The sequence below is a fragment of the Rattus norvegicus genome, chromosome 1, assembly GCF_036323735.1.
Source record: "Rattus norvegicus strain BN/NHsdMcwi chromosome 1, GRCr8, whole genome shotgun sequence".
In the NCBI taxonomy this organism is placed as follows: Eukaryota; Metazoa; Chordata; class Mammalia; order Rodentia; family Muridae; genus Rattus; species Rattus norvegicus.
The window spans coordinates 94948912-94969357 of record NC_086019.1 but is presented as its reverse complement, the minus strand read 5'-3'; the positions used below and the strand labels follow the sequence as shown (position 1 = coordinate 94969357).

Sequence of the window (20446 nt, the reverse complement as noted above, 5' to 3'; positions counted from 1 at the left end):
TCCGTCTGCGCTTAGGGGGTTCCCACCCTTGCCCTGTAGCGGCCCCTGCTGGCCATTCACTATTCATTAAATCGAGGGTCATGCTTTTCATTTCCGGGGGCTACGGTTGTAATTCGCGAGGGCAGCACGCCGCAAAGGCGCTCCAGACCCTGCGGGAGGGGAAAGGTGGCTTTGAGGCGCCCCCAAGACTCTGATTCCTTCCTCAGCAATCCACCGCGCGCGTAGTCTAGGGCTGGAGAGGAGCGCAGACTCAGGTCCCGATTTCGACCTGAGTCTGCTGTCCTCCGAGGAAGGGACTGGAGACCAACCTCTCCAGCATCTCCCCTCCGCGCCGGATAATGCGGCTACCGGGTTGCGCCTGGAAGTGAGACTAACCCAGCGCCACCGCCCTTCCCTCAGCCCACGCCTAGCGCAGTAGCTAACTTCGTTTGCTGTGTGTCCGTCGGGTTCCCAGGGTCCGAAGGCAACGGTACTCTGGGAATGGTAGTCCATACAGGTAGTTCCGACTAGAACAATGGGAGGAGTCTGAGCCGGGAACCACACCTCCTGTAGACCAGGAACTGGCTCTCCTGGTCTCTGTCGTCAACCCGGTATTCCCAGTTCTCGCGCCTCAGCTGTCGGCGGAAGGAGCAAGGCGACTGGACTACATTTCCCAGAAGACCTTGCGCCTCCCGCTCAGACCGCGACGCGGGGTCCGCTCTTCAGGTGCGCCTTGAGGGTGACGGCCGACTGGCCCAGGACTCCTGCTCCCGTGGTGCCCCGCGCGTGGCCAGCCCAGCCCCCGGCTCCTGCCCGCCCCACAGCGGCGCTGGTTGTTGTCGTGAGCCTCAGCCGCCCCGCTTTGCCCCTCCTCTTCTCCCCTCCCCCCCGGCCCTGCGCACGGGCCGCCCCTCCCCCCGCCTCCCCGGCCCCTCTCACGGTGCCAAGATGGCGGCGGCGGCGGGCGGCGGCAGTTGCCCCGGGCCTGGCTCCGCACGGGGCCGCTTCCCGGGCCGGCCGCGGGGTTCCGGCGGGGGCGGGGGCCGCGGCGGCCGAGGCAGCGGAGCCGAAAGAGTGCGGGTAGCCCTGCGGCGCGGCGGCGGCGCGGCGGGGCCGGGAGGAGCCGAGCCCGGGGAGGACACGGCCCTGCTCCGTTTGCTGGGTCTCCGCCGGGGCCTGCGCCGGCTCCGCCGCCTGTGGGCTGGTGCGCGCGTTCAGCGAGGCCGGGGCCGCGGCCGGGGCCGGGGCTGGGGCCCGAACCGAGGCTGCATGCCGGAGGAAGAGAGCAGTGACGGGGAATCGGAGGAGGAGGTGAGGCGGTCGGAGGTGTCTCCAGCGCCGGGTGGGGCGGAGGCCAGGGGCTTGCAGGGCTCCGGATAGCTCCGAAGGGTGTTGTGGACAAGTGGGATTCTTGGGGCTCCTGGAAATAAGCATTGCAGGAAGCAGGCTGCGTGGAGCTTTCGGGTGGCTAGGGCCTTTGAAAGTGGTCAGAGAAACCCTGACTGCAGCTAGACGCCTGGGCACCAGGCAAGCCCTATTGGTGTCCTGAGCTGATCTTTCGCGGTAGCAATGGCAGAGCAGGACAGGAGTGGGTGAAGAGGCCATAGGGATTGCATGCCGAACCAGTGGTGGTTGACAGCAGCAGCGTGGCCTTAATTGACCAAGGCTAGAGCCTCCTGGGCTCTTACTTGTAGGCTACCTCCTTAGCCCTTAAAATCCGCGACATCTCCCTGTCCCCCAGTTGCTCTTTGGTTCTAAGATAGAGTGGTGGAGGCTTCTTAGGCACGGATTGAAGAGGGATAGAATGAATGCTGAGTGTTGAGTCTGGAGTGAGTGCAATCTTGTTTTTTTCCCCTCAGCCTTTTAGAAAAGGCAGGAGGATGTGGATTATATTGCTTAGGAGAGCTAGCTGTCCTCTGAAGGCTCAGAGTGGATTCTAATATGATAAACCATCTGCTCCACCTCTCATCTCCCCCAAACACTCCCCATTTAGGAATGTCCTGCAAGGGTGTAAATGGAGGACCTACTTTGTTTTAGCCCTCATTGAATGCCTATTGCTTAACTTGAGGAGACCCTCTAGTGTTTTCTTCTGGGCTAGTGAATTACTGATGGCTGTGCTGGTATGGTCTGGTTCAAGAATGCCTTGTACTTCGTTCCTTCTGACCTTGCCTCAGTCTTTTAAGTTCTTTGGTAAATAAGGAGGATTATGTTAAGGTGGAAGCTAACTATCATATCCGCAACACCTGAGACCCAGGTAGAACCAGGTCTCTGGCACTGACTGCTGTTTCTCCCCTTCACCCTTGGTCCCCTAAATTAGGAGTTTCAGGGTTTTCATTCAGATGAAGATGTGGCCCCCAGTTCCCTGCGCTCTGCGCTTCGGTCCCAGCGAGGTGAGTGATGGGGAAACTCTACCTCTCTAGTGTAATGGGAAGGTTCTTGCCCTTTGTGTTCGCTGGTCTCCAGCAGTTATTGAATGTGTCCTGTGTTCAGTCCAAGGCAGCCTGGGCTGTGGGGAAAACAGACAAGGAAGACTTAGTATCCTGCCCTTCTGGATGCTTTCCTTAAGACTACAGGGCCAGCTTGACCCATCTCCCCACGACTGTTCTCCTTTTAGGTCGAGCCCCACGGGGTCGGGGCCGCAAGCATAAGACGACCCCCCTTCCTCCTCGACTAGCAGATGTGGCTCCTGCCCCTCCAAAGGCCCCTACTCGGAAAAAGGGTGAGGAGGGCACAGAACGGATGGTGCAGGCACTGACTGAACTTCTCCGGCGGGCCCGAGCACCCCAACCCCCCCGGAGCCGGGCACGGGCACGTGAACCCTCTACTCCCCGTCGGTCTCGGGGAAGGCCCCCAGGACGGCCAGCCGGCCCCTGCCGGAAAAAGCAGCAAGCAGTGGTGGTGGCAGAAGCGGCTGTGACAATCCCTAAATCCGAGCCTCCACCTCCTGTGGTTCCAGTACAACACAAAGCTGGCAGTTGGAAGTGCAAGGAGGGACCTGGCCCAGGACCTGGAACCCCCAAACGTGGAGGGCAGCCTGGGAGAGGCGGCCGTGGAGGCAGGGGCAGAGGCCGAGGTGGACTTCCCCTTATGATCAAGTTTGTTTCCAAGGCCAAGAAAGTGAAGATGGGACAGTTGTCCCAGGGACTAGAATCAGGTCAGGGTCGTGGTCAGCGTGGGGAAAGCTGGCAGGATGCCCCCCAAAGAAGAGACGGAGATGAACAGGAAAGGGGACCATGCAGAAAGAAGCAGGAGCAGAAACTGGAGGAGGAGGGAGAAGAGAAGGGAGAAAAAGAAGATGACAGTGAGGATAACAGCAAGCAACAGGAAGAGGAGGACACTGAGAGAGCTGTGGCTGAGGAAGAAGTGATGCTAGCCAAGGAGAAGGAAGAGGCAAAGCTCCCATCACCACCCTTGACTCCTCCGGTCCCTTCACCACCTCCTCCTCTACCACCCCCTTCAACATCTCCACCTCCAGCATCCCCTCTACCACCCCCAGTTTCTCCTCCTCCCCCACCCTCCCCTCCCCCATATCCAGCCCCAGAGAAGCAGGAAGAGTCTCCTCCTCTTGTCCCAGCTACGTGCTCTAGGAAGAGGGGCAGGCCTCCCCTGACTCCTAGCCAGCGGGCAGAGCGGGAAGCTGCTCGATCAGGACCAGAGGGCACCCTTTCTCCCACTGCAAACCCCAGCTCCACCACAGGAAGCCCTGTGGAAGACAGTCCTACTGTGGTTCCCAAAAGTACCACCTTCTTAAAGAATATACGGCAGTTTATTATGCCTGTGGTGAGTGCTCGCTCCTCCCGTGTTATCAAGACGCCCCGGCGATTTATGGACGAAGACCCTCCCAAACCTCCAAAGGTGGAGGCTTCTATTGTTCGACCTCCTGTTGCAACCTCCCCACTTGCTCCCCAGGAACCAGTACCAGTCTCCTCTCCACCTCGTGTCCCAACTCCCCCATCTACCCCAGTCCCGCTCCCTGAGAAGAGACGGTCTATCCTAAGGGAACCCACGTTTCGCTGGACCTCACTAACTCGGGAGCTGCCGCCGCCTCCACCTGCTCCTCCACCTGCCCCGTCTCCACCACCTGCCCCTGCCACTCCCTCCCGGAGGCCCCTGCTCCTTCGGGCCCCTCAGTTCACCCCGAGTGAAGCCCACCTGAAGATCTATGAATCGGTGCTTACCCCTCCTCCTCTTGGGGCTCTTGAAGCCCCTGAGCCAGAGCTGCCTCCTGCTGATGACTCTCCAGCTGAGCCTGAGCCTAGGGCAGTGGGGCGGACCAACCACCTCAGCTTGCCTCGGTTTGTCCCTGTGGTCACCACTCCTGTTAAAGTCGAGATGCCCCCCCATGGAGCTCCGGCTCTAAGCGAAGGGCAGCAGCTTCAGCTCCAGCAGCCCCCGCAGGCCTTGCAGACCCAGCTCCTACCCCAGGCACTACCACCACAGCAACCACAAATGCAGCCACCTCCATCACCACAACACACGCCACCACTGGAAAAGACCCGTGTTGCAAGTCTGGGTCCCCTGCCACTATCTGGGGTGGAGGAAAAAATGTTTAGCCTTCTTAAGAGAGCTAAGGTGCAGTTATTCAAGATTGATCAACAGCAGCAGCAGAAAGTGGCAGCTTCAATGCCGGTGAGTGTGGTGCTCTGAGCAGGTCCCTGTACTCAGTCAGTCTGTACAGCTGCCTCCCTAGATAGTGTTTAGCAGGAACACGCAGGGCCAGTCTCCCTTTTACCTCCTTCTGTTACTGCCCTTACCCCATCCCTTCCCTCTCCTATTCCCCTGCTCCCATTGGTCCTCACTTTGTAGCCCCTGACCCTGTTAATTTCCTCTACCAGCCAAGCCCTGCAGTACAAACCGAGGAGGCTGTGGGGACTGTCAAACAGACCCCAGACAGAGGCTGTGTCAGGTCTGAAGATGAATCCATGGAAGCTAAGAGAGATGGAGCCTCGGTATGCAGTGAGAGGAGGGTCTTCTGAAGAAGGCTGGCTACAGGACCATGTGGAGCCATTTCCCACACCTCTTCCTGGTTTTTCCTCCCAGGGCCCTGAGTCACCTGTACAAGGCCCCCGAATCAAACATGTCTGCCGTCATGCTGCTGTGGCCTTGGGTCAGGCTCGGGCCATGGTGCCTGAAGACGTACCCCGCCTCAGTGCCCTCCCTCTCCGGGATCGGCAGGACCTCGCCACCGAGGGTAGGGGATTTATGTAGTGGGAGGCTTAAGGACAAGTAAGGTTTGTGCATGAGCAAGAGCACCAGGGAGCTGAGCAGAGGGATTGGATGGGGTTTAGGGGAAGATGGGTTGTAGTGCTGCTGGGTCTTGGACAGACCTGGTCAGGTCCAGAACACTAGAGTCAGTCAGTGTGGAAAAGCAGAGGGAAAGTAAGGAAGTGAGGTAGGATACCTAGTGGCTTTGTGGCTCTATCTCCCCTCCATCTGCTGCAATAGATACGTCATCAGCATCAGAGACTGAGAGTGTCCCTTCCCGATCCCAGCGGGAAAAGGTGGAATCTGCAGGGCCTGGGGGAGACTCGGAGCCTACAGGGTCTGCAGGGGCCTTGGCCCACACACCACGGCGATCACTGCCATCCCACCATGGCAAGAAGATGAGAATGGCTCGTTGTGGGCACTGTCGGGGTTGCTTGCGTGTTCAGGACTGTGGCTCTTGTGTCAACTGCTTGGATAAACCTAAATTTGGGGGTCCCAACACTAAGAAGCAGTGCTGTGTGTAAGTAGCTGGAGTGTAGCCTCTGGTCCCGCCTGGGGTTGTCAGTCACCTGAGCCTCTTGTCCCAGCCCCTCTTCTGCCCAGCCAGAGCAGTGGGATTGGCATCCTTGTGGAGAGCTTCCTCTCTTCCCCCAGACCACCAGTCCCCTACCCTGGTGACGTGCTGCTCCCCTCCCCAGATACCGGAAGTGTGACAAGATAGAGGCTCGGAAGATGGAGCGGCTGGCAAAAAAAGGTAATAAGGTTTGAAGACTGTTGCTTCGCAAACCTTATGTAGATAGTGGGGTGGCCATGTTTGCTTTCTACTCATGCCATTGCATTTGACACGTGTCCTTTTTTTTTTTTTTTAATCAACGCTTAAACCTGTCCTGCATTCTTTCTTTTGTGCTGCACTTTCTGGTTTTCCTTTGTCCTGGTGCCCATGTCCCTGGCTGAGTTCAAATCCTACCAAGTCCCCTGTTCCCACAGGCCGGACGATAGTGAAGACGCTGTTGCCCTGGGATTCCGATGAATCTCCTGAGGCCTCCCCTGGTCCTCCAGGCCCACGCCGGGGGGCGGGAGCTGGGGGGCCCCGGGAGGAGGTGGGGGCCACTCCCGGGCCCGAGGAGCAGGACTCCCTCCTACTGCAGCGCAAGTCAGCCCGACGCTGCGTCAAACAGAGGCCCTCCTATGATGTCTTCGAGGACTCAGATGACTCAGAGCCCGGGGGTCCCCCTGCTCCAAGACGTCGCACCCCCAGAGAACATGGTATGTTCTTAGTTCCTTTTATGATTCTTCCTTTTGGCCATTCTTGGGGTGGAATCCAGGGCCCGCTGTGTCTTAAGCTTAGAAGGGATAGGACTCCCCAGTCTGTCCAGGAGGGTTAGTTGGGAACAGAAGAGGAGGTCATTCTTGGGGGATACACAGTCAGTGTGTTCAGGACTCATTGAAGGTTTTCCTTCTGAGCCTTGGTTGGAGGAAGTCTTGGGAACAAACATGTAGGTGCAGATGGGTAGAGGACTTGGCATAGGAAGGGTCAGCTGTCCTGTGTCCTGCCTAGAGCTGCCAATGCTAGAACCTGAGGAGCAGAGCCGGCCCCGCAAACCCACCCTGCAGCCTGTGTTGCAGCTCAAGGCCCGAAGGCGCCTGGACAAGGTCAGCACGGCCCGCTCCGAGAACCCCAAGCCCTGTGTGAGGCATGGCTCCTGCTCTCCAGGAGCTACCTGGCAAGTCAGGGTGATGGGCACACCTGAGTGTCGTGGTGTGTCCTCACCAGAGGACAGGTCCTGAGGGATGAGGCAGGCCTTGCCTTTCTGGAAAGCCAAGTGGGATCTGGGCAAAAGGCAGGGTCTGGCAGGTTGGGGGAGGCTAGTGAGGAGAGGCGTCTGCAGAGGGGTGGGGTTGGCATCTTGTGACAACCCCATGTCCTCCTTAGGATGCTTTAGCCCCTGGCCCCTTTGCCTCTTTTCCCAATGGCTGGACTGGAAAGCAGAAGTCTCCTGATGGTGTGCACCGGGTCCGAGTGGATTTTAAGGTACAGGGTTGAGGATCACTCTTAGAGCTTGTAGTGGAAGAAACTTCTTGGTTGTGTTGAGAGGAACCAGAGCTTTCAACATGGATCTGACTTGTGTTCCTGGCTGCTTTCCAATCCTGTGTTCTCTCTTACCCTAGGAGGATTGCGACCTAGAGAACGTGTGGCTTATGGGTGGTCTCAGTGTGCTTACTTCCGTGCCAGGGGGGCCACCGATGGTGTGTCTGCTGTGTGCTAGCAAAGGCCTCCATGAGGTTGGTGCTTTGCCTTTTTTTTTTTTTTTAAAGCAAAAACAAAGCCCTGGCCTCCAAGTCTTCTCCGTTTGCCTTTCCTGACCTTGACCTCTCAGCCAGGGACCATCGCCTGGCTGTCCAGCCTCATAGTGTGTTTCATTTCCTTACTCCTTCTAGCTTGTCTTCTGCCAAGTCTGCTGTGACCCTTTCCACCCCTTCTGCCTGGAGGAGGCTGAACGGCCCTTGCCCCAGCATCGTGACACCTGGTGCTGCAGGCGCTGCAAGTTCTGCCATGTCTGTGGGCGCAAAGGCCGAGGGTCCAAGGTAGGCACGGCAGCCCTGGGCAGGTAGAGGCCTGGGGGTGGGGGATGTTGTGATGGAGTGTATTGTACACTTCTTTCTCCTCCACTGCCTTCCAGCACCTTCTGGAATGTGAGCGCTGTCGCCATGCTTACCACCCAGCCTGCCTGGGACCTAGCTACCCAACCCGGGCCACACGTAGACGGCGCCACTGGGTGAGAAATGAGCCCACGTCCCTTGTTCAAGCATTCTACTTGTTCCTCACCCTCAGACTCAACCTGACCAAAGCCCTCATAAAGATGTGAGGGCTGCCCATTGCCCCGAGACTGACTGGCAGCTTTCCCTTTGTACAGTGTACATAAGCAAACTGTAGATGTACAAGTGGTTTCTACAGAGCTCGTGGGCCCAGTATTCCCAGCTGCACACTCCTGCCCCTTTCTTCCTCCTCCCCCTTACCATCATTTCTTGTCCTTCCCCTCTACATCTGTTTCCTTCTACTCATCCTCCCGTTCACCTGTCAGCCTGCTTCAGCCTGATGTCTGGCTTTGTTCTAACTCTGCTTCCCCAGATCTGTTCAGCCTGTGTGCGCTGTAAGAGCTGTGGGGCAACTCCAGGCAAGAACTGGGACGTCGAGTGGTCTGGAGATTACAGCCTCTGCCCCAGGTGCACCGAGCTCTATGAGAAAGGTGGGACCTGGCAAGAGAACAGGGCGTGGGGGACTGTGGTGGAATGGGCCAGGCTCTGGACAAGGGACTCAACTCATGGCCTCCAGCACCAAAAAGAAGAGACTGGTAGTAGCTTTCTGCCTTTGAGCTGCTTCAGTGCTGTTGAACCAGAGTCCTGCAGTATACAGATAATGAGCAGAGCAGAGCCACTTGGGAGTAGTACAGGTACAGGGCTTAGATCCCTCCTGGAAGAACCCGAGTTCCCACTGGGCAGGGTCAAGACGTACTGTCTGTGTTTGCTCACCCGTACAGCGTCTTGTCTTTTGGAAGATGGAAGGGCTACAGAGAATACAGATTTGTCCACGAAGGGTGCAAGGGAGACCACTGTCTATAGCGGTCAGATGATGTGTGCAGCTCTGCCCGAGACTCAGGCTCTGAGCAGCCCTGGCTGCTCTGACTGTGGCCTCTAACTTCTCCCCAGGGAACTACTGCCCAATCTGTACACGCTGCTATGAAGACAACGACTACGAGAGCAAGATGATGCAGTGTGCACAGTGTGACCACTGGGTGCATGCCAAGTGCGAGGGGCTCTCAGGTGACTTTCCTAAGCGTACAGGTCCAGCGCATTACGGGGGCCTGTCCCGACCACAGGCCTGTAGGGTGACGTGTGCACTAACTGTCCTTGTACCTTGGGGGGCTCCTGGGAACCGTTATATCTTTCCAATCCATTGTTTCCTTTGTCATTGGCTGTTCTAGATGAAGACTATGAGATCCTTTCTGGACTGCCAGACTCCGTGTTGTACACGTGTGGGCCATGTGCTGGGGCAACACAGCCCCGCTGGCGAGAGGCCCTGAGTGGGGCCCTACAGGGAGGCCTGCGTCAGGTGCTCCAGGGACTGTTGAGCTCAAAGGTGGCAGGCCCATTGCTGCTGTGCACCCAGGTCTGGAGGGACCCAGAGGCAGGGTGGGTGGAGTTGGGCTCAGCCCTAGCCCTTCTGACTTCCCCCATTTGCAGTGTGGGCAGGATGGGAAGCAGCTCCACCCAGGACCCTGCGATTTGCAAGCTGTGGGACGGCGCTTTGAGGAAGGTCACTATAAGTCTGTGGTGAGTGCGACATGGGAAGGAGCAGGTGGCTTCCATGAGCAGTTTGAGGTTGAAGTTTGGGGTAAGGGCTCAGACACTAAGAAACTCACCTACAGCACAGCTTCATGGAAGATGTAGTGGCCATCTTGATGAGGCATTCAGAAGAAGGAGAGACCCCAGAGCGCCGGGCTGGACACCAGATGAAAGGACTCCTACTGAAGGTGCGTGCTGGGGTGATGCTTGGGGTGAGTTGGTGGGTGTGGGCAGAGGGGGTTAAAGAATGTGTCCTTCGGACCCTGCCCCATCTATTCTTGAGGGAAGGCAGCTCTTCTCATCCTGTCAACCCATTTCCCAGCTGCTAGAGTCTGCGTTCTGCTGGTTTGATGCCCATGACCCTAAGTACTGGCGACGGAGTACCCGGCTGCCGAAGTGAGCATGGCTGAGTAGCTGGAGGGGGACCAAGGAGTGAGGGCACTTGGGATTCCAGGGATGAGGCTGGCATAAGGGGTAAGGTTCATGTCAAGGCTGAAGGAGAGGGTGGCGGAGCCAGGGTGAGTCTTCTTAGTGCTTCTAGACTAGCAAAGGTGCACAAGCGAAGTCAGTTCTATCTTTGTTTCTTCTTTTTGAAGGCATCTGGGGAGCTCATGTTGGGGTGGTTAGGCAGGCACTGATGGCCCAGGTAGTCAGAGTGGTGACAAAGATTGTAGGAGTCTCGATATATAAAAGGAGAAAGTGTCCTGGAAGGGGTGACATCTGGACTGATGTGGAATACTCCAGGAGCATGGAGAACAGCACATGTAACTGGCACAGAGAAGCTTGGCTTCTCAGAGAGAGAGAGAGAGGGAGAAAGGGAGGGAGGGAAGGAGGGATGAGGGAGGGAGGGAGGGAGAGTTGGAGAGACTGCCTGTATCATGAGTAGGCTCTAGTTGAATTGCCTTTGTGGAGCTCATCAGATGCTGACCCTGTCTTCACAGCGGGGTCCTCCCCAATGCCGTGTTGCCTCCATCCTTGGACCATGTCTATGCTCAGTGGAGACAACAGGAATCTGAGACCCCAGAATCTGGGCAACCTCCAGGGGATCCTTCAGCAGGTTGTGGGAAGCAAGGGCCGAGCCCTGATTGGTGTGCCATGCTCTAGATTCTGACTCTCTTAGATTTACTTTCCCATATCCTCTGCAGCTTTCCAGAGTAAGGACCCAGCTGCTTTCTCACACCTGGATGACCCTCGTCAGTGCGCACTCTGTCTCAAATATGGGGATGCTGACTCTAAGGTAAGGGCTCCTACGCAGAGCTCTAGGTTGGGGGCCTGGCCCTGGGGACTTCCCCATCATGCCACTCCTCTTCTGCCTGCAGGAGGCAGGGCGGCTCCTGTACATTGGGCAGAATGAGTGGACACATGTCAACTGTGCCATTTGGTCAGCTGAAGTTTTTGAGGAGAATGACGGCTCCCTCAAGAACGTCCATGCTGCTGTTGCACGTGGAAGGCAGATGGTAAGGGCATGGGCCCAGAAAGGTGGCATCCCTCAGGGTCACAGGTTAGCGCTTCCTTCAGAGTGGAACTAACCTAATCCTTTATTAAATGGTGATCTCTGGACATGTCCTTCCATTCCACTGCTCGTCCCTGTTACTCTTATTGTGGTGCTGGGAATTGAAGTCAGGGCCTCACATATGCTAGGCAAAATGTTCCACCACTGAGCAATGTTAGAATCTCAGCAGCACCCCTCTCCCCTTTTTTCTTTTCTTTTTTTCGGAGCTGGGGACCAAACCCAGGGCCTTGCGTTTGCTAGGCAAGTGCTCTACCACTGAGCTAAATCCCCAACCCTCCCCTTTTTTTTTTTTTTTTTTTTTTTTGGAGACAATGACTCATGAGCCCTGGCTGGCCAGGTACTCCTATGTAGTCCAATCTAGTTTAAAATGTAGTCTTCCTGCTTCTGCTTCCCAAGTGCTGGGGTTGTAGATGTGTGCCCCAAGTCTGGCTCCCTTGGTGCCCATTTGGTTGTCTCAAGACTAGCACTGATGACTGGTGGCACTTTCTCTAGTTAGATGTAGGCCTGTGTCCCAAGAGATAGAATTTACACACCTTGTGTACGGTACATTTGTAGACCCCTTCCATACGGCGTCATTTTTCTCTCTCTAGGCAGTTTCCTTGACCCAGTCAAGTTAGCTTCAGAATCCATCCTCAGCCAGGCGTGATAACACACCTTTAGTCCCAGTGCACTGGGAGGCAGAGGCGGAATGATCTCTTGTGTCTTGTGAGTTTGAGGCCAGCCTGGTCTACAGAGTGAGTTCCAGGACAGCCAGGGCTGGGTGTATAAAAACCCTATCTCAGAAGAGAAAGAATCCTTTTCACTGTGTGCTCTTTGGTGGGGTCCTGGAGAAGAGCCTCCTCTTGGCAGGAGCTGTCGTGGTGACTTAAGTGTGAAGAAGGTGGCAGGCACTGATCAGTAAATGCTGACCGCTTTCTCCAGATCTTGCTTTATGTGTCTGAGGTAGTTTGGCTGTGTTCCTGGCCCTGGGCACAGGCAGGGAAGGATTCCTTCCTACCTAGCTGTGCAGGGTGCTAGGCCAGCCAGGGCCTGGGCAGTGTTACCAGTGATGCAGAGCTACCTAGTTCTCACCTCAGCAGTCCCTTCCTCCCACAGCGCTGTGAGCTCTGCCTCAAGCCTGGAGCCACAGTTGGCTGCTGCCTGTCCTCGTGTCTCAGCAACTTCCACTTCATGTGTGCCCGGGCCAGCTACTGCATCTTCCAGGATGACAAGAAGGTTTTCTGTCAGAAACACACAGACCTCCTAGATGGCAAGGTGGGCCAGGATGCTGGGGACCCACAGCCCAAACTCCCTGTTGTCTCAGGCTTTCCTCAACTGCTGAGTCCTATAGAGCTATGCCGTCATGCTTCCCAACCCTCTGCCAATCCAGAAACCCCCATTTGCTTCCTGCCTCCCAGGAGATCGTGACCCCTGATGGTTTTGATGTTCTTCGGCGAGTCTATGTGGACTTTGAGGGCATCAACTTCAAGCGAAAGTTCTTGACTGGACTTGAACCAGATGTCATCAATGTACTCATTGGTAAGCCTTTTACTCTCTTAGGTACTGCTTCTGACCTCACCTGGCCCTACCTTACTTGACCTCTCCTTTGTGCCATAGGCTCCATCAGAATCAACTCCCTGGGCACCCTGTCTGATCTCTCAGACTGTGAGGGTCGGCTCTTCCCCATTGGCTACCAGTGAGCACTCCAGGGCTGATGAGGGGAGGAGGACTCCAGGGCTGGATGTTGTTTCTAGGTACCCCTAACCCTCTTGTCCCATACGTCTGCTCCAGGTGCTCCCGCCTGTACTGGAGCACAGTGGATGCTCGGAGGCGCTGCTGGTATCGGTGCCGAATTCTAGAGTATCGCCCTTGGGGGCCAAGGGAGGAGCCCGTTCACCTGGAAACAGCTGAGGAGAACCAGACCATTGTGCATAGCCCAGCCCCTTCCTCAGGTAGCACTTGGGTACTGCCTCACCCCCTTCTCCAATTGGGGTCCTCACAAAGCTCTTCCCCCACTTCCAAGCCTTCCTCTGTGTGTCGAGAAACTTGAGGATGCACTTAGTCTTCTCTCTCTCTCTCTCTCTCTCTCTCTCTCTCTCTCTTAATGATAGAAGCAATAAGTACTTGACTTAGAGGCTTTGAAGCAGACGGCAGGGGCTGTGCTTAGCATTTCACTGGAAGGAGAGGAGAGCACCAGGCTACTAGCCATAGGGAACAGGAATGTTGACAGCTGGCTTCCTGAGATCTGTGTGCTCTTGTAATGTTTGGTTGGTCTGGCTGAATACATAGATTCTGCTGCATTACCTACAAGGGATAGTGGCCCCCTACAGAGGCCAGGGGGTCAGATCCCCTAGAGCTGCAGTGGTTGTGAGTCACTTGATGTAGTTGCTGGGGCATGGGTTGGGGGTTTTGGTACAGAGCCCCCAGCCTCTCTTATTCATGCCTTTTCAGAGCCCCCCAATCATGATGACCTGCCAGATACAGATTCCCTGGTTCCTGGAGATCCTGTACACCTCTCACCCATTCAGAATCTGGATCCCCCACTTCGGACAGATTCAAGCAATGGCCCTCCTCCCACCCCCCGCTCCTTCTCAGGGGCTCGAATCAAAGTGCCCAACTACTCACCATCTCGGAGGCCCTTAGGGGGTGTCTCATTTGGTCCTCTGCCCTCCCCGGGTAAGCACAATGGGTAGAGCAGATGGGCAGTGGTGGTGGTGTTCTTTAATCCCAGCACTTGAGAGGCAGAGGCAGACGAATCTGTTATCGGTTCAAGGCCAGCCTGGTTGCAGAGGCAGTTCCAGAACAACCAGGGCTACAGGGAAACTCTGCCGCCACCCCCCCTCCCCCATATATAAATAAATGGGTAGAGCTAGCTAGGAAACTTGGAGTTGCTGACTGATACTGGACTTTTTTCGTCTCACAGGAAGTCCATCTTCTCTGACCCACCATATCCCTACTGTGGGAGACTCAGACTTTCCAGCTCCCCCGAGGCGATCTCGGCGTCCTAGCCCCCTGGCAACCAGGCCACCACCATCCCGGAGGACCTCCTCTCCTCTCAGAACTTCCCCTCAGCTCAGGGTGCCCCTGTCTACCTCAGTCCTTACACCTACCTCAGGGGAGCTGGCTCCCCCTGACCTGGCCCCATCTCCCCTACCACCCTCTGAAGACCTGGGCCCAGACTTTGAAGACATGGAGGTGGTGTCAGGACTAAGTGCTGCTGACTTGGACTTTGCAGCCAGCCTGCTGGGGACTGAGCCCTTCCAGGAAGAGATTGTGGCTGCAGGGGCCATGGGGAGCAGCCAGGGAGGCCCAGGGGACAGCTCAGAGGAGGAGGCCAGCCCTACCACTCGCTATGTCCACTTCCCTGTGACAGTGGTGTCTGGCCCTACCCTGGCCTCCAGTTCCCTTGCTGGAGCACCCCGGATTGAGCAGCTGGACGGAGTGGATGACGGCACAGACAGTGAGGCCGAGGCTGTCCAGCAACCCCGGGGACAGGGGACTCCTCCTTCAGGACCAGCAGTGGGCCGAGGAGGGGTCCTTGGAGCAGCAGGCGATAGAGCCCGACCTCCTGAAGACCTGCCTTCAGAAATTGTGGATTTTGTGTTGAAGAACCTAGGGGGTCCTGGGGAGGGGGCTGCTGGCCCCAGAGAGGACTCTCTCCCCTCAGCACCTCCCTTGGCTAATGGTAGCCAGCCCCCACAAAGCCTGTCCACTAACCCAGCTGACCCCACCCGGACATTTGCCTGGCTCCCTGGAGCGCCAGGGGTCCGGGTACTGAGTCTGGGTCCTGCTCCAGAACCCCCTAAACCTGCCACATCCAAGATCATCCTTGTCAACAAGCTGGGGCAGGTATTTGTGAAGATGGCAGGAGAGGGTGAGCCTGTCGTACCCCCAGTAAAGCAGCCATCTCTGCCCCCCATCATTCCCCCAACAGCCCCAACCTCCTGGACTCTGCCTCCAGGACCCCTGCTCAGTGTGTTACCAGTGGTAGGGGTAGGAGTGGTCCGGCCTGCCCCACCCCCACCTCCACCCCCACTAACACTGGTGTTCAGCAGTGGGCCCCCCAGCCCACCACGCCAGGCGATCCGTGTCAAGAGGGTGTCCACCTTCTCTGGCCGATCCCCTCCAGTTCCTCCCCCAAACAAAGCTCCCCGGCTGGATGAAGATGGAGACTCCTTGGAGGATACTCATCATGTGCCAGGGGTCAGTGGCAGTGGGTAAGTGTGGGGCTAAGGTTGGGCTTGGCAGACTGACCGGGAGGAGACAGGAGAAGGAAGACTCCTGGGCTTTCTGTGCTGCTTTTCAGGCTCAGTCGAGTTCGGATGAAAACGCCCACAGTACGTGGAGTTCTGGACCTGAACAATCCTGGGGAACACCCTGAGGAGGAAAGCCCTGGGTGAGTGACCAGGTCCCCGCCCTGGAGGCTCTGGACACCCCCTCCCAATAACTTTTGCCTCCTGACAGATCTTTCTTGACAGGCGCCCCCAGGACCGGTGTCCTTTGCTGCCACTCCCAGAAGCTCCTTCCCGGACTCTCGATGGTCCCTCAGACCTACTGTTTGAATCCCAGTGGCACCACCACTATTCAGGTAGAAACCAACTTTTCCTCTCACTGCCTCCTTGTGCTTGACCCAGTGGTGACTGACAGAACCTGGATTGGTTCACTTTCAAAACACAGTACACAGCAGGGGCTAGTTGGGTTTTCATTCTCTAACACCAGAAAACAAAAACAAAAAACCCAACACACTCAGTGGGTAGAAGCCCCAGGCTAAGGCTAGAGTTGTGTACTGTTTGGGAGCTCCTGGCCTTGTGACAGCAGAATTGGTGTTAGAAGTGAGCATCTGGGAGGTGGTAGCACACACCTTTTAAGTCCAGCCCTGGGGAGCAGAGGCAAGTGCATCTCTAGGTTTGAGGCCAGCCTAGAGTTCCAGGAGAACCAGGGCTACATAGAGAAACCCTGTCTCAGAAACACCAAAAAAAGGGAAAAAAAAAAATCAGATATAGAGATGTTTGTAGCTGTAGGCTGAGCCAGATTTGATTCAGATTCAGGGGTAGTCTGGGCTGAATAGGGAGACCCTACCTCATAACTGAAGGGAACAAAACACCGAGGAAAAACAACAGCCCCATGAACAAGCTCAAATGTCTGGGCTTTGTGCAGCTGGAGGGGGTGGGGTGGGGGGTGCATCTAATGGTTGGAATCAGAGTATTGGTGCCTAATAAAGCCAGAAGGTCAGGTCACCCAGGGAGGGTGGAACCCTAGAGCCCAAGTGAGGGGCAGGAACAGTAGGAAGATTAGAAAAGGCTGGTGTTCACCAGAGGCCAGAAGTGGAGCTGTCAGTAGTTCACCTGCCACAGTGAGCCACCAGACCAGGGCTGTGAGTACTGGATTGGAGTGCATGAGCAGGTGGCATGGAGCGGGTAGGATGTTGAAGATAGTGGTTTGTGAAAAGCCAGAGCAGCACCCAGGCAGCTAGCCAAGAAGTTGAGCTCAGGATCAGGAGGAGGTGGGGCAGCAGGTCAGAGAGCTTGAGGCTATGAGGGCTGCAACTTCAAAGCTGAGGAGAGGGGGAAGGGTGGTGGTTGAGAAAAAGGGCATGGGAGAAGAGTGATCGGCTCTGAACAGGTGACTCCTGGAATGGGAGGAAGCTCTGGTAGATGTGCCTAGAGGTTGAGCCACAGGTGGGCGCTGGAGTGATTTTTGTCTGCTAGACTGTGAGACTAGAAGTGAGGTTCTCCGTTGGCCTCTGGGGTTACTCTGTGAAGCAGCTGAGTAATCTAGCAGGCAAACTGGGTTTGTAGTGACCTAGTTCTACTCAGGTGTTTGGGTTCACTCAGTACATAGAGGTAGGCTCTAAGCACCAAATTAGAGCCAGATGGACTAAGGCTGCTTAGCTTAGAGGCTGTGGTCTGGCTGGCATTGGGGTGTGATGGTGATGATGACAGGCACATTCCTGTTTGTGGGGGCCCAGACATAGCCTTTCTGCAGCTCAGGGGGTTTACATCTGTATGATCCCAGATAATCTTGAGTCGCAGAGGTCTCATGAGTCCAGAAGTTCAAGGCCAACCTGGACAATGTAGTGAGAACCTGTCTTAGCAAAACTAAATAAATACGGACAGTCTTAAGAAGTCCCTAAAATAGTTTATAACCTTCCTGATGCTGTGTGACCTTCTAATACAGTTTCTTACGTTGTGGTGATCTCCAGCCATAAAGTTATTTTGTTGCCTCTTCATAACTAAATTGCTAATGTTCTGAATCATGTAAATATGTAATATGCCACCCTCAAAGGGATTACAACCCACAGATTGAAAACCACTGGTTTGTAATAAATATAAGTATTTGAATGTGTCCAAGCCTATAAATTTAACTTTTATAAGAATTTAATGTGGACTCAAGAGATGGCTCAGTGGCTAAGAGCACTGGCTGCTCTTCCAGAGGTCCTGAGTTCAAATCCCAGCAACCACATGGTGGCTCACAACCATGTGTAATGAGATCTGATGCCTTCTTCTGGTGTGTCTGAAGACAGCTATAGTGTACTCATATGTAAAATAAATAAATCTTTTATAAAAAAAAAGAATTTAATGTATTATCAGCTGGGATATAAATTGGTGATAGAATGTTTTCCTAGTGCATTCAAGGTTCTGGCTTCAATTTTAGTACTCTCTCCAATTATTTATTTAACTGTGTATAAGTAATTCTCCAATATCTGTAGAGTCTGTTTCAGGGACAGAATAATTATAGGGTGTATATATGGGGTGGGCTAGCTTTCACTGAGCCGGCAGGGCCCAGGCCTTCATGCTTCCGTGCAGCTGCTCTATGGTGGAAAAGTTTTTCCAGGCCCCTTAGAACATTCAAATCAACGGCATAGGACTCACTGGGTAATTGAAGCAGGAAGAGGACCATCTGTCTCCTGTATGTATTTGTGCCAATGGGTGGGAGGAATTGATGTCAGCTGGGAATCAGGGGCACTTAGGTCTTTTTTTTTTTTTCTTTCCTTTTTCTTTTGTTTTGAGACAAGGCCTCTATGTAGCCCTGGCTGTCCTGGAACTCACTAAGTAGACCAGACTGGCCTCAAATTCAGAGCTCTCCCTATCCTTGCCTCTGGAATGCTTCGATTAAATGCATGTACCGCTTGCCTGGCAGCAATGACTTTTGAGTCCAGGAAGGTGATCCTCTCCTACTTTTACCTCCCCATGGAAGCAGGTGAGGCCTCAAGCTCTGAGGAAGAACCTCCATCCCCAGAGGACAAAGAAAACCAGGTTCCGAAACGAGCTGGTCCACACCTGCGCTTTGAGATCAGCAGTGATGATGGCTTCAGTGTGGAGGCTGAGAGCTTGGAGGGTGAGTTGGGGGTGGGTAGCAAGAACAGTAGCAGAGTGGGAGAGTGTTCATACCCCATCCTGACTTCTGGATCCTCATTGCAGTGGCATGGAGAACTCTAATTGAGAAAGTGCAAGAAGCTCGAGGGCATGCCCGCCTCAGGCATCTCTCCTTTAGTGGTAAGAGGTATCCCCAGGAATCCTGGGAGCAGGGGCAAGGTAGGCCCTTCGTGTGACTGCTATGTCCCTCCCTTCCTGTTCTCAGGAATGAGTGGAGCGCGGCTCCTGGGTATCCACCATGATGCTGTCATCTTCCTGGCAGAGCAGCTGCCTGGGGCCCAGCACTGCCAGCACTATAAGTTCCGCTACCACCAGCAGGGAGAGGGCCAGGAGGAGCCACCTCTGAATCCCCATGGGGCTGCTCGCGCTGAGGTCTATCTCCGGTCAGTGGTTGAGGAGCTCAGGGGTGGAAATTAAGTCTAGAAAGATTGAAACAGAGACACTAGGCTACCGCAAGAGTAAATCCGTAGACTTCACGCCAGAAGTGTAGCCCCCATCCATCTCCTGTTTTGCTACCTTCAGCCCTGTAGTCCTTGGTGATGCTGGCTCAGATGAAAGAATAGCTAGGCAGCGTCTCTGAAAGAATGCCCATGACCTTCCTACTTTTCTTCACACTTACAGGAAGTGTACCTTTGACATGTTCAACTTCCTGGCCTCCCAGCACCGGGTGCTCCCTGAGGGAGCCACCTGTGATGAAGAAGAGGATGAGGTGCAGCTTCGGTCCACCAGGTGTGCAGAATAAGTCGGGGTGCTGGGGTCTGAGAGGGTCCTAAAGGGGGCGACTGACTGTTCCTGGCTACCAACTTATGTGGTATTTTGTCCCCTACCAGACGTGCCACCAGCCTAGAGCTTCCTATGGCCATGCGTTTTCGTCATCTCAAAAAGACATCCAAAGAGGCTGTGGGTGTCTACAGGTTAGTGGGGTTTGGGGTGTGCCCCTTGGGTGGACAGATAGGTGCCATGATGAGGAGCTGCCTGGTGTCTGACCCCATTCCCCTTCAATTCCCTGAGTGGTCTGTTCTGCTCTGCAGATCAGCTATCCATGGACGAGGTCTGTTCTGTAAACGCAACATCGATGCTGGTGAGATGGTCATCGAGTACTCTGGCATTGTCATTCGCTCAGTGCTGACTGACAAGCGAGAGAAGTTCTACGATGGGAAGGTAAGTGCGGTAAGGGTGAGGTGAGTGGATGACTGACCTGGCAGAAAGCTGACTTCTCCACTCCATGCTGCAGGGTATTGGGTGCTACATGTTCCGCATGGATGACTTTGATGTGGTGGATGCCACCATGCATGGCAATGCCGCCCGCTTCATCAACCACTCATGTGAGCCCAACTGCTTCTCTCGTGTCATCCATGTGGAAGGCCAGAAACACATTGTCATCTTTGCCTTGCGTCGCATCCTTCGAGGTGAGGAGCTCACCTATGACTACAAGTTTCCCATCGAGGATGCCAGCAACAAGCTGCCCTGCAACTGTGGCGCCAAGCGCTGCCGTCGCTTCCTTAACTGAGGCCATGGCTGCCCCGGATTCCTCACGTGCCCGCTGCCATCTCACCCTGGCCTGTGGCTCCCTAGTCTCAGTATCTCACTCCTACCTTCCTGTTCATGGTGGATGTGGGCATGTAATGGGGCAGGAGCCCTGCCTTCACCCCTCCTGCCCACCCAGCCATTGCCTCCTTCCTCCTTCCCTGGGGACCCAGGATGTAGATATTGTACAAAGGTTTCTAAATCCCTTCTTTTCTATGCACTTTTTTATTTAAGAGGGCGGGGTCCCAGGTGGGAATCCCCCCCACAATAAAGTCTGTCAACGTTTGGAAATGTGGTCTTCATGATTTTATTGTGGCTGTGTTTGCGCATGCTTACTAGTATGCATGTGCTATCTCCTGCTCATAGAGGTCAGGGACAATTTCAGGAGTCAGTTCCAGAAATTGAGGTCCGAAAGTGTGTGTTAAGTGATTTTACCCAGTGAGCCATCTTGTCAACTCTGGTTGTTGATTTGTATGGTGCTGGAGGCAGGTGGAAGCTCCCACTTGGCTGTAACCGTAGTAAT

General features: G+C 55.1%; 1 protein-coding gene and 1 non-coding gene across 4 annotated transcripts; one reads left to right on the top strand and one right to left on the bottom strand.

Annotated features, from left to right (window-relative positions):
• The first annotated feature begins 118 nt into the window (after positions 1–118).
• On the top strand, positions 119–20214 carry Kmt2b (lysine methyltransferase 2B). 3 transcript variants are annotated; one of them, XM_008759254.4, is made up of 37 exons: positions 119–1290; positions 2297–2369; positions 2594–4608; positions 4815–4928; positions 5020–5170; positions 5425–5704; positions 5883–5938; positions 6172–6450; positions 6743–6837; positions 7118–7216; positions 7354–7467; positions 7624–7770; positions 7866–7961; positions 8315–8432; positions 8893–9006; positions 9168–9352; positions 9427–9516; positions 9612–9716; positions 9851–9924; positions 10470–10585; positions 10674–10765; positions 10848–10985; positions 12137–12295; positions 12439–12559; positions 12638–12716; positions 12812–12972; positions 13472–13696; positions 13944–15237; positions 15327–15416; positions 15499–15608; positions 18221–18358; positions 18442–18516; positions 18602–18779; positions 19018–19125; positions 19227–19310; positions 19428–19557; positions 19631–20214. In XM_008759254.4, exons 1-37 carry the CDS (start codon positions 928–930, stop codon positions 19904–19906), a joined length of 8142 nt encoding a protein of 2713 aa, XP_008757476.1. In that variant the 5' UTR covers positions 119–927; the 3' UTR covers positions 19907–20214. The 3 variants fall into 3 exon arrangements, with proteins under 3 accessions (XP_008757476.1, NP_001414070.1, XP_038949806.1); NM_001427141.1 differs by having other exon boundaries at positions 917–1290; positions 18218–18358; XM_039093878.2 differs by lacking the exons at positions 119–1290; positions 2297–2369; positions 2594–4608; positions 4815–4928; positions 5020–5170 and having other exon boundaries at positions 5567–5704; positions 5839–5938; positions 18218–18358.
• Positions 224–299, bottom strand: Mir3569 (microRNA 3569). Its single transcript, NR_037357.1, has one exon. It is a non-coding gene; the product is annotated as a microRNA 3569 (primary transcript).
• Positions 20215–20446: the final 232 nt, after the last annotated feature.